Source organism: Hippoglossus stenolepis, chromosome 12, assembly GCF_022539355.2.
Source record: "Hippoglossus stenolepis isolate QCI-W04-F060 chromosome 12, HSTE1.2, whole genome shotgun sequence".
NCBI classification, from domain to species: Eukaryota; Metazoa; Chordata; class Actinopteri; order Pleuronectiformes; family Pleuronectidae; genus Hippoglossus; species Hippoglossus stenolepis.
The window spans coordinates 13,174,683-13,186,773 of NC_061494.1; the positions used below are offsets into that span (position 1 = coordinate 13,174,683).

At 42.8% G+C, this 12,091-nt stretch overlaps 1 protein-coding gene across 5 annotated transcripts in view; it reads left to right on the forward strand.

The window, feature by feature from the left end:
• The window catches only part of LOC118118776 (Kv channel-interacting protein 2), a 95,177-nt gene that overhangs the window by 80,529 nt on the left and 2,557 nt on the right, over window positions 1–12,091 (forward strand). For 3 of the 5 annotated variants that reach the window (XM_035172089.2, XM_035172086.2, XM_035172085.1), the window contains exons 2-5: window positions 10,729–10,853; window positions 11,044–11,113; window positions 11,503–11,573; window positions 11,777–11,884. In XM_035172089.2, coding sequence (XP_035027980.1) covers window positions 10,729–10,853; window positions 11,044–11,113; window positions 11,503–11,573; window positions 11,777–11,884 — 374 coding nt within the window. Of the gene's footprint in view, window positions 1–4,964; window positions 5,796–9,682; window positions 9,782–10,728; window positions 10,854–11,043; window positions 11,114–11,502; window positions 11,574–11,776; window positions 11,885–12,091 lie in introns of those variants that run through there. The other 2 variants (XM_035172083.2, XM_035172084.2) reach the window with 2 other exon arrangements.

Below are 12,091 nucleotides of genomic sequence, written 5' to 3' on the forward strand. Positions count from 1 at the left end.
TCATATACAACAAAAACTGCCTTATACTATCCAACCTATACATTCCTGAAAAGTAATGTTTAACTTAAACCATTGATCTTAATTTGAGTACAAATGCTGTGCATGTAAACAGAATTAATCCACCATGTCTCGTTTCCTCAGGAGAAAACCCTCTGATCCCTCCATCACTCCTGATTGTGAGCTCTTCCCAAAGAAAGCCGTTCATTACCAGCTCTCTGTAGTTTGTGCTGAAAGGACTCAGCCTCAGTAGAATGAATCTGTTTTTGTCCCACATCGTCGTATTAAAAATATCCTCAAAAGCTAATGATGTACGCAAATGGTTCTCTTCTTTCACGCGTCTAATTGGAAACACACTAACCAATTTTGAGCACCATTTGTCAATGACCTCCTCTGCGTCTTCTTCGCACACACACACACACACACACACACACACACACACACACACACACACACAAACCCACACATACACTCACTTCTTAGACATTTTAATCAGTTTGGAGAGGAATAATTGCTCAGGTAGACGTCTAAATATGGATATATTTCAATTACTTGGTGTGTCTGGCTTCAGGCAAAATATGCCTCGTGCAGACTAATTAAGTACAACTGATTAACCCAATCAGAGTGTGTGTGAATGTGTGTGTGCATGTGTGTGAGGGCATGTAGTGCACATAAAATTGTCGTGTTGATGTGTGATCATGTGTTGATGTGTGATCAAGTGTGCAGGCAGTTGTGGAGGCGTGTTTGTTGTTTTCCTAACTTCTCCAGAGATGCTTCCCAGCGTTGCCACTGTGGTGATTTGTAGTTAAAAAGACGTCAACGCTAAATTAGGTTTAACATTGAACATTTGTAACCATGGTAATGGCCTGGCTCTGGGGGAAGGCAGTCATTGGCTGCTGGATGGATTGTTATGAAATTTATAAATATTAATGGTCCTGAGAAAAATCCTAATGGCTTTGAGAAACTCCTGGCTTTTTCTTTATAGCGCCACCATGAGGTTGGCATAGTTGAACCTGAAATGTCTCAACAATTACTGGGTTTACCTGCACCTATACTTGTCATCATTGGATCTTATGTGATAGCAAACATGTTATTGACATATCACCATTAGCCTGTTAGCATAGTCACACACTGCTGTGTTTAGGTACAGCCTCTCAGAGAGTCACGTGTAGCTGTAGCAGTCAGATACATAACTGTCACATCAAAAGCACGACTCTTATCCAGTCTATAAATACACACTGACATATAGTCATTGAGATGCTGTCGGAACAAAGGTTATATGTAATTGAGACTTTTAAAAAATGTTCTCCGCTAAATTCAGCCCTCCACGGTTTTACAGTAATCTAGACGTCTGGGCCTCTTTTGACCTGCAAGCGTCTAAATCAATGCATACAGGGTTACAATCGGTGCAATAACAGAGGAAGCTTAAAATTGATGTTACCATTATTAGAAGCAACAACGACAAAAGGAGCAAGTTCAGAGGCCGGTGCCTTTCTGAATCATAGAGGAATCACGTCTGAGAGAAGTTTCAAGAGAGAAATGATTTGGATTTTTTTGTTTTGTTTACTTGTAATGTATTGATCTTACATTTCTGTCTCGGTTTGTGGCAGATATCCTGATCTGATGCATTATGTAACTGGTAATGACAGAAAGGTGCGACCAGCCTTAATTGCTCACACTTTCATCCTCCATTTCATTCTGACTGCAGACTGGGTTTCAGAATTTACTGGCCTGAATATGTCACTGTACTCAGGAATTTATGTTGCCTGTTTTATCTCATACCCACAATTGTATGCAAAACATAGGCTAATGTGACACTTTATAGATTAGAAATCTCTACAGATGGAAGCTGTGAGTAATTCACATCTAATAACCTTTTAATCTCATTTATGCTCCTTAATTATCTCAATCTTCATGATAATAAAGACACACCTCTGGAAATATGTCTGGTCCGAAGCAATGATCCGCTTCCTTTACTGTGTTTCTAGCCCTTGACAGCCAAACCTGACTACCTCATGTTATTTGACAATGATTGACGGTTATAATTCTCGAATGTACTTGGGCCAGTTTCTGACTTTAGATGTGAACTCGCTCTGCGACCGCAAAAATCATTGCGCTTGTCATTTTCTGTACCAAAGAACATAAGTCTGTTTCTGAGGGAGTGCAGGTTATTTAGTCTCACAAGGCTGCTCTAAGACGCGTGCTCCCCGAGGCTTCGCAGCTATATTGTGGCTCTAGGTCTCATTTTGACTCTGAGGAACATTAATCACACGACAGACACATCGAGCCCTCCGAAGACCTCTCTGCCTCCCCCAGCTCCCCATTTTACTCTCCCCTCCATACCCTGGTTTCTTTCTGTCTAGTGCTGAGTCGACCTACTCACTGGCACAGAGAGATAGCCACGTGTATATATATATATAATGTACAATTATTATGAAAAGAAAAAGGATAGCTCACCCAAAAATGATCTCTCGTCCAAGGGGAACATGACGACCTCAGCAACATATCTGCAGTTCTTCCATCAGAAGAGTAGATAATGAGGTCCTTTTTGGGTGAACTGTCCCTTTAATGCTCTGGCCATTCAATGTCGTGCAGAACATTTTCTCCCAGTTTTGATAACAGGAGGTGATATTGAACATGAAGGGGACGATTGAGGTGATAGAGACATTTAAAGCCAAATGGCATCACTTTCTGGTTTGAAAGTTTAGTAGTGTGTTTTTAAGGGATGGACTGAACTTTTGTTCTCTCCCCATAACCAAATCTAGAGACTGTTCTCTGACGAAGACAATATCAGTTGCTTCAGCAAATGCCCCAAAACAACATAATCCATTCTTGAAGTGATAAAGTCCTCTTGACTTCTGTCAGCTGAATCTCATCTTGACCAGATAGTTACTGTATTTGCCCCAGATCCATAATCTTTCCATAATCATCTTATTGTTGTACCTGAACCTAGAAAACCCTTTATTATAGAGATAACAGTTCAGAAAGTTTTTTTTAAAACAGTGACATTTAACTGTTGTGGAGAATGCACATAAGTGATGATGTACTGCTATTTGGGCTGTCAGATTAGAAAACTCTTGCTTGTTACAGTTCTGATACCTCAGCTCACTACCAATCTGATACCAGAGTTGCGTTTTCTCCAAATTTAGATTCTGTGTACATCACCGTAATCACTCATCAGAGTCATTTTTATGTGAGGTAATATACAGTACGGTCAGGGTTGGCTGTGGCAGTAAAAAATTTAGAGCCACTGTGACCTAAAGCGTGAATGACTCACAGAAAATGGAAACGCTCATTTGCATAATTACATTCTCAAAGGAACTAATGTGGCTGATAAACAATCCGTTTACAGAGTTATGGTTGAGACTGAGTTTGATACTGATGCAGTGAATAACATTGTATCTTACTTCTGATCATTTTCTTTTTCAAATTCCACATCAACATTTTGCTTCAGAGGGTAAAAGCCTATATTTTATAGTGTAATACCATCCTTGCCTTTTTCCTGTCTAGGGCCATTTGAATTTTCATAACATCCTTCCAGGGCCATTCTAACGATCTGTATAACATTAACCTTTGAAATGTGTTGGCCGGAAGTGTTGTATTTGTACTGAGGCATCTGACGTCAGATGGGAGTGATGATGTTTCGACTCATTGCAGGTTTTCCAGGTTTGGGTCATTTGGTCTTGAGGGAACAGGTTCTCCCAAACTGAGACTCGAACTACAGTGCAACATTCTCAGAGTTAGAAAACCCTCAGCTACACACAGTCTATAGACCAGGAGCAGGGGGGAGGTGGTTGTACTTTTTTGAGGTGTATTGCTGCTTTGTTTTTCAATGGTTTCATGTTGTAGGGTGTCAGGTGCTGCAGCTTAACAAATAACTTCACTAACTTTTGTTTCATCTTTGTGTCTTGAAACCTCTGTTTTGCCAACTCCCCGTCATATCCAGACGTCATATCAGGCTTTTGTTCTCGCTGAGAAAATGCAGCCTAACTCCTTCGCAGTTGAACTTGCTACAGCATCATCAAGTGCGGCAGTAATCCCATTCAAAAAATGACTTGGGTTGTATTGGTTATGTCTGTTCTTTGATTGTTGGTCAGAGATAAAAACTTGTAGTTTTTTTCAATATCCTGTACAATATCAGCGATGGTTCTTTTACACAAACTCTCAGCTTTTTAGTTATTAGCTCACCTTTTGAATTCCACCAAGGGGTGCTAACTTTATTCAGGCACATTTTTTCCTTGCAACTCATTCTCATTCAATGTAGCTGTATATTTTGGGCTGTAAAAAAAGCTCAAGATTGGTCTTTTTCATCACTGTGTGCACATCTCTGCGAACTGGGCATTCTGGGTAGTTTACATTTTTTATTGATAAATTGCCGCGTAGGCTGTGTCAAAGTGGTCACATGATGTTAGCCACCATTTGCTCTTTAACACATTACCAATAGGTTGACCACAGTCCAGACACCATCCCGTCCTGACCTGGACCTACATGTGTAATAAATCACTGCGGTTTATAAAATGCTGACAGAGCTTTTAACCAGCATAGCTTTTTTTTTGCCTTTATGGCACATTAAACACCTCTGGGTTAAAGGCTCAAGCCTAAGTATACATATGTTATATGAAATATGAAAAAACACATTGCATCTTGACCAAAATAGATTGTCGTGATTAATTAATTCCTCTTTTTTTTAGAGCTAGTGTATATCTGTGGTAGGATGTCAGTGTGCCAGATGTGACATCAGTGCCAGCTGAAATGTTCCCCACAGCACTGGATTGCATATGCAATAGATGTTATAGCCAGACTGCGCCTCTGGGCTGTGTGTTTGTCTGCGCGATTGCCACATCTGTGAGTTTGTCCACAGTCGCCACTTGTTCAGATGCTTCGCTTCTCTGTTGTCAAAGTGTCCCTCCTCCCTCCTGTTAGTCCTTCTCTTCTTCTTCTCCTAATTTTGTCCTTCATTCAGTCCTTGCTACATTCCTGGTTGATGTTATTGCCTCTTTGTTCATTCCATGTAGCCCCTCCTTTCACCGTCTCTCTCCTTTCTCATCCCCCAATTAAAAAAGTATTTCGTATGGTCCCCCTCCCTCCTCCATCCTTTTCCCTCCTTCCATTTCTCACCTCCCTCCTCTTGCCTCCCTTCACTCAGTCCCATCACTGACCCAATTAAGCATTGGGAGGGACACAGCAGGAGTATAGTGACGGAGGTAAGGAGAGAAAGAGAGGGAGGACAGGCGGAGAGTGGAGAGAGTTTGAGAGTCGGTAGCTTTAACAGCAGAGAGAGAGAGAGAGTGAGAAAACAGTATCCGCCAACCTGCCAGGACGTACACAGTGAATTGTCCAAACTTCACCTGGAACTTAAACAACCTTTGACAGCCTCGAGGGCGAAGCGAGTGGAGCAGCAAGTCGACAGCCCTGCTGCCACGCACCCGCTCTTGATGAAGAAGCGAGGAGAATAACAATCCACCTTCGCTGAGGACAACGGGTGGGGTGCCGTGAGGACTTAGGATGGGCGAGTGCCGGCACATAGAGGGAGACTGAGAGGAGAGACTGAGGCGACAAAGACGTTGCATTCCTGGTCGGAGCTGGGGGGGAGGAGGAGGGGGGTAACGTGGTTGCCCCGGGGGGCAACAGGATTTTTGTTGACAGAAACAGAGAAAGAGGAGGACGGGGAAGGATGCATCTGTTCTTCAAAGACAAGTGGGAGGTGGAGGGGCTGCAGACTGTGGGCATCCTCCTGGTGGTCTGCAGCTCCCTCAAACTGATGCACTTTCTGGGGCTTATCGACCTTTCAGTGGAAGGTAAGAGAAACGGTAGGAAAGCAAGAGAGGAGAGGCAAGTCAGAAATCAAAATGATGACTGTGGTGAGGGGACATTAGGGGGAGAACACTCAGCTGGAAAGCAGGATGTCTGCATGTGCGTCTGGAGTGTCATTGAGGCTAAATTGCTTTCATGTTACTCACAGTGTTTATTGTCCTGCATACTGTGTGTGTGTGTGTGTGTGTGTGTGTGTGTGTGTGTGTGTGTGTGTGTGTGTGTGTGTGTGTGTGTGTGTGTGTGTGTGTGGACATGGTTTTGTCTGAGACTGAAATACTAGAGCACATACAATGTGTCCATGTTTCAAACCCACATTTGTATGCATAATGTTCAAACTGCTGCATTTATGACACAAAGGAGATAAAAAAACTAACTTCATGTGAGTGTATCTGTCAATTGTAGCCGAAACACATACTTGGAAAAATATATTTGTACATGGGGGTACAGTGGTCAGCACTGTCACCTCACAGCAAGAAGGTTGGACTTGAAACCTGTCAGCCGACCAGGCCCTTTCTCTGTGGAGTGTTGTGCCTTCACATTCTCTGGCATCCTCCCACACAGACATACAGTTAAGGTTAACAGAAGATTGTCCGTAGGTGTGAATGTAAGAGTGAATGGTTGTTTGTCTCTGTATGTGGCGACCTGTCCCTGCCTCTCGCCCAATGACAGCTATGGCTTCCTGATGATCTCCATAGGATACGCACTATAGATGGATGGATAGATCATTCAATATTTCACTTCTTATATATACTTCTTATGGACTATGAGGATGTGCACTCCAGATTTTGCACGTGCACTCCACCGATCTGATACATTTTATACATCGAGATCAGTTTGCTCATCTGGAGTTGAGTTGTTCACTATCCACTGTTTCTCTGATTGTGGCTTTGCAATGTCTGGAGTATTCCCTGGTGGTGTCATCCGGGTTGACTTAGCATGAGAAGGAGATAAGGGGGTGTGATATGCATCTCTCTGTCTGCCCCCCTTCACAGCTTGCTCTCTGATACATGATACAAGATACATGAATATAATCAAACCATCATGTTGCAGCGCCACACCTTTGTTAACAAACATGGGACATGGAAGGTGTGCACTTGTACCACACTAGGTCTTGTGTGGCAAATGTTGGCTGCAGTGTTGTAGGAGCCATAGGAATGGCTAAAAGTCAAGATATAGCTGCTCCTGCTGCATGGATTTAGAGCATTCTTTTCTTGTTTCTTTGCCTCTTGTGAGTCCCTCATCTTTTTGGAAATGCAATATTGGAGCACAGTTAACAATGAGAGGAGATGAATGACATTAAGTGCAAATCCCCGGCCTCATTTGAAACTAACCGATCCAGCAGGAAGTTTTAATTTGATGCTGAAGTTCTCTCATCATTAGATGCCAGTAGGGACAACAGCTGAGCCTGAAAGTGTCAGTGTTGGATCTGCACATCCATTCTGTTCCTGCATCAGCATTAGATTGTAGCACTGTGGCTCTGAACTGTGATAACGCATGTTTGCTGCATGTACATCAGTTGAGCGATAACTTGGTTCCTCGTGTGCCTGGAGAAAATTCTCAGGTTTTCGTGAGTTGAAACTGTTGAAGTCTAATTGTGCAGTCCTTACGTGTTGCTTGTCGTAATGCTGCACAATGACTTAAAACACAGGAAGTTGCTTTTTTTTTACCCGTGTCTGATGAGCAATAGACAGTTTTCACTTTTCCATCTACTCAGGGCAAAATGAAAGAATTGCTGGGTTTCAAAAAACAATTTTAACTTCAAATGGCTTCAGAACAAACTGATCGCATGTTACTTCAATAGCGCGAGGAGACAGTAACCTACTTGTTTTCAACAAAGGACTGTTTTCAACCACAATACCAGGTAATGTTAGAGACACCTTGTACTGAGTGTCCTGAATTCTAATTCAGCTTTAAACAGCTGTGACAGAGAAACCAACAGTAGCTTAATTTAGATACATGAATAGATAGATGGATAGATTTTTAAGAGATATGCTTATTAAAAATCAGGTTATTCCCTCTGAGATAAAATATCTCTTTTCCAAGGGAGACTTGGCCAAGGCAGCCAAAGTACATTTCCTCAGAGGCATCACATCAAGCCAGAAATGTCATTACCAGCAAAAAGGGACAAAAATACAGAGGAGATGCAGACGCATGAGGGGCGGGCAGAGAAAGTGTGTCTCTGTCCTAAAGCAAGCATATTTAAACATTGCCAGTTTTCAGTAGATTCTGCTTTAATGGTCCATTTAGGTATTTCAAGCTCAGTGTTCGATGCAGAGCGGAGGCAGCATGTACTTGGTATACAAAAAGTCAAAAACTGTATTTTACTATCCAGGCTTTCAGAGCCATTGAAATCAGATTATGTTAGAGTGAAAACATGGCCTCTTTGGAAGAGGTAAACATTATATTTCACAATTAAATCAAAAATGCAATCTGTAATTATACGCCAGAAACTTTCATTGAAGCATTAGTGACAAAAACGTTTGAAGTTAACAGCACTATCTCATCTCAGGGTCATTTAGTAGCTATACTGGAGCTTTTGATCAGATCAGCTGATCCTCTGCAGAGGGTGTCATGGCTGGTGACAGAATTAGTCTCCTGGGTCTTACCTGAAGGCCTCAGATAAACTTTTGTACCTTTGACTGTCGGTCACAGTATTTGACTTTCATTTGTGTGTTGTGGTAAGTTGTTAGGTCCTTATGGAAAAAGGAATGATAATGTGCTCACACACTCACACACACATACACGCACACATTTTTGTACTTCTGCCTCTGTGAGGACACTACAAGGCATAATGCATTTGCCAGCCCCTTAACCATCACATCTAAATTCCTAATCCTAACCCTTATCCTAACCTTAACCAGATTGTAATCCTAAACCTGAAACCAGGTCTTAACCCAACAAACTTTTGAAAAAGTAAGGACCGGCCAAAATGTCACTTTCCAAAAATGTCCTCTCTCCGTAAGGTCTATGCTCAAAATGGTCCTCACAAATATATAAGTACAAGTAAGAACACACACCACGGACCCTAAGGCAGAGGGCAGGGCCTGTGCAAAGCGGCTGGATGTATTAATCTGGTATCTATCGGACAATGGGCTCGGCCTGTTCTGGCTCCAAATGATGCCAGAGCCTGTGAGGTCAGGAGGGTCGAGTCCCCGGGGCTCCGCGGTGCAGACTCACAGAACAGGCGGACACATCACAGAGGCGAGGTTGTCCGTGGAGGTACTGTGGTTGTATTAGTTTTCACCCCATCATGGCCTTCATCCCTCAGACTGCTGGGGTCTTGCTGAAAGGGTTGAGGGGACTGTTACCATGGAAACTAAAAGGCAAGAGTAAGTATGCGGGCTGTTGCGTGCGTATTTGTTTCACATCTTGCAAATGATTGCCATTATTGTTCTGTAAATAGGCACCATGAAGTTCAACTGGTGCTGTGGTGTGATGGGCTCAGTTGAGGCGGTTGTGCAGTTCTGTATGTATCTGGCAAATAATGTTCTACAACGACGTGCGATGACGTCCTCGTTCAAGCCGATTGAGAATTTGATCAGTTGATGTTTGTCTTGTCTTAAAGGTTTGCTGTCTGTCCTTTTTCCTAATACCTCGAGACGGTCTGATTAGAGGAACCGTGTTTCTAGTGGCCGCGCTGTGCTGCCGTTGTCTGGTGATATCTACAGTTTGAGGTGGTCTCCCATTACTGAACCAGGTCTGCAGGCAGTTATCAATTTGCCTAAATGGCATGATTTGGTCTGTTGTTGCACCCGGGGTTGCATGAAGTGTGTGTGTTTGGTTTTTCAGGCATGTGTGCATGTGGAAACATAATGTGCATAAGTGTGTGTGTGTGTGTGTTTAACCTTTGTGCTATGGTTGGCGATTGCAGGTAATCCTTCCACCAGCCAAAGCAAAAAAACCATAAAGCAGCGATTCCTCAAGCTGCTGCCGTGCTGCAAGCCCACGGTTACCCCCTCTGTCAGTCAAAGCAAGTGCTCCTTCACTCTCTTTACATGTCTTCTTCCTGCCATGTGTCCAGCCTCATCAGCAACATAGGTTTCACACTGACACCTTGTCTGGCCGCCGAGTAGACACACGTCTACCGGAACATTCAGTGCATAGGCAAACCTACAGGAACACACTACCTCTAAAACCCTGGTGTTATTGGGGCTAATGGGTCAGACCTGTTTTTGTACTTTTTGTGATTGAAACATGCTGTTTCCTCAGGCAGTGGAACATGTGTCTTTGTCTGCGTGGTCCTAATGAGGCAAAACGTCATTTCTGAGGTCCTGGTTAAGGTCAGGGGTAAGATGTGAGTTGGGGTTAGGTTAAACTTAGGTTACAGGAAAAGAGGTAAAAAGAATAGCTGCACAAACCTCTGTGTGTGTGTGTTTGTGCGTGTGTATGAGAAAGAGAGGTCAAAAGCAGGTTCTAGAGGTCTGAGAACTTATAATACATGACATAATATTATTTTATATATGTGTATATTGGATGGGGGCAGGAATATTTGTTAGTTTCCACGTTTAAAATATGTCTTCTTTACATTTTCATTTACGTAAAACTAAATCCTATAGCTTCCTCAGCACAGGACTCTCCCCCAGACACTTTGAAAATGATATGATGTAATGTGACTTCTACTGGAACAAAGATGTGAGGCAGTTGCTTGGTCTCCCTCATGATTATGTATAGAAAATTGCATTCACTCCTGTTTTCATTCAGCGAAATAATAAAAGAATGATTAACATTGTTATGAAAAAGGATGTTAAATTGCTCAGTGTACGACATATAGGACTTGTACTGTATGATGAGCTCAGTATCAGTTTTATGACCCCATTAAAATATGTTGGACCCGGGTCACTGACCGTCCCTGGGGGTGGTTATTATTGGATGTAGTGAGGATGAATGCAAACTAACTCTGGTCTCTCCCTCACACAGACAGCGTGGAAGATGATTTTGAGTTATCCACCGTGTGCCATCGCCCTGAAAGCATGGACAAGCTTCAGGAGCAGACCAAGTTCACCAAGAAGGAGCTGCAGGTCCTCTACAGGGGCTTTAAAAATGTAGGTCTGGCAGAAGTGATAAGAAACATATGAATAAACGGGGGAAAAAAAGGAAATGTGGTGCTACAGTCCTTATGGAATTAAGATCAGAGTCGGCCTTGCGAGAGCTGGACTCTTCACCATGTCTTTTGTATATTCTGTGCTGGATGAGAATAAACAAGTTTTCTCCATTCACACATGTTTGTCCCAGGAGTGTCCGTGCGGTGTGGTGAATGAGGAGAACTTTCAGCACATTTACTCCCAGTTCTTTCCTCAGGGAGGTGAGTTGTCAGTTCCTACCTTTAAACCTGAGGAGCTCCATCTGTAACACTTTCATTTATGTTACTCTGTCATCATTCTTTCATAAATAACAGGTAGACCAGCATCATTTATTTGGTTCTGCAGGGGTGCATGCGCAGCTTTTCATCATTACAACAGAGTGGAATATAATTAACTCAATATCAATGTGCTCTGCTGAACTATCGTACGTGCACTGAGAAAAGGCAAGGCAATTTTACATTCCATGATATTTAGCTTGAACCACTCGCCTCCAGTTGTATTTGAAATTATTTTTATATCTGGGCTATATTTATCTCGCTGCTAATCCCAGCTCTTCAAAGGCTTCGTGTTCTGAGGGCACGCAGGTGACTGTGCGTCTCTACCGTTGCAGATTCAAGTATGTATGCACATTTCCTGTTTGAAGCCTTCGACACCAACAAGAACGGCTCGGTTAGTTTTGAGGTGAGCCCTGTTCTTATGTCCGTTTTCTAGGCGAACGTGTGGTCCGGTGAAAGTCACCACACAAATTACTGCACTGTACGTGTTCCCTCTGCTCGACTGTCCACGCAGATTCATGCTGTGATAAAGATTTGACTTAATTTGCTGTGTCGAGATTTGAGTAATACCAAAACAATACAGTAAATTGTTTCCCCCTGCTCTCTCAGGACTTTGTATTTGGCCTATCTATCATCCTGAGAGGGACCGTTAATGACCGGCTAAACTGGGCGTTCAACCTCTACGACCTGAACAAGGACGGCTGCATCACCAAAGAGGTAAGTCAGACATGTACACACATATGTTTTGTCCTCTTGAACACACTGTATCTCAAGTCTACCTTTAGGGAATGCCCCCAAATGTTGACCAGTTGTCACTTAGACACCATATATTAATTGATTCGATGTCATTGGTCCAAGGTCAAATGTCATCTCATATGAATCTGGAACAAAAATGTGTGGATATTGAAACTGCACTGCAGGCAT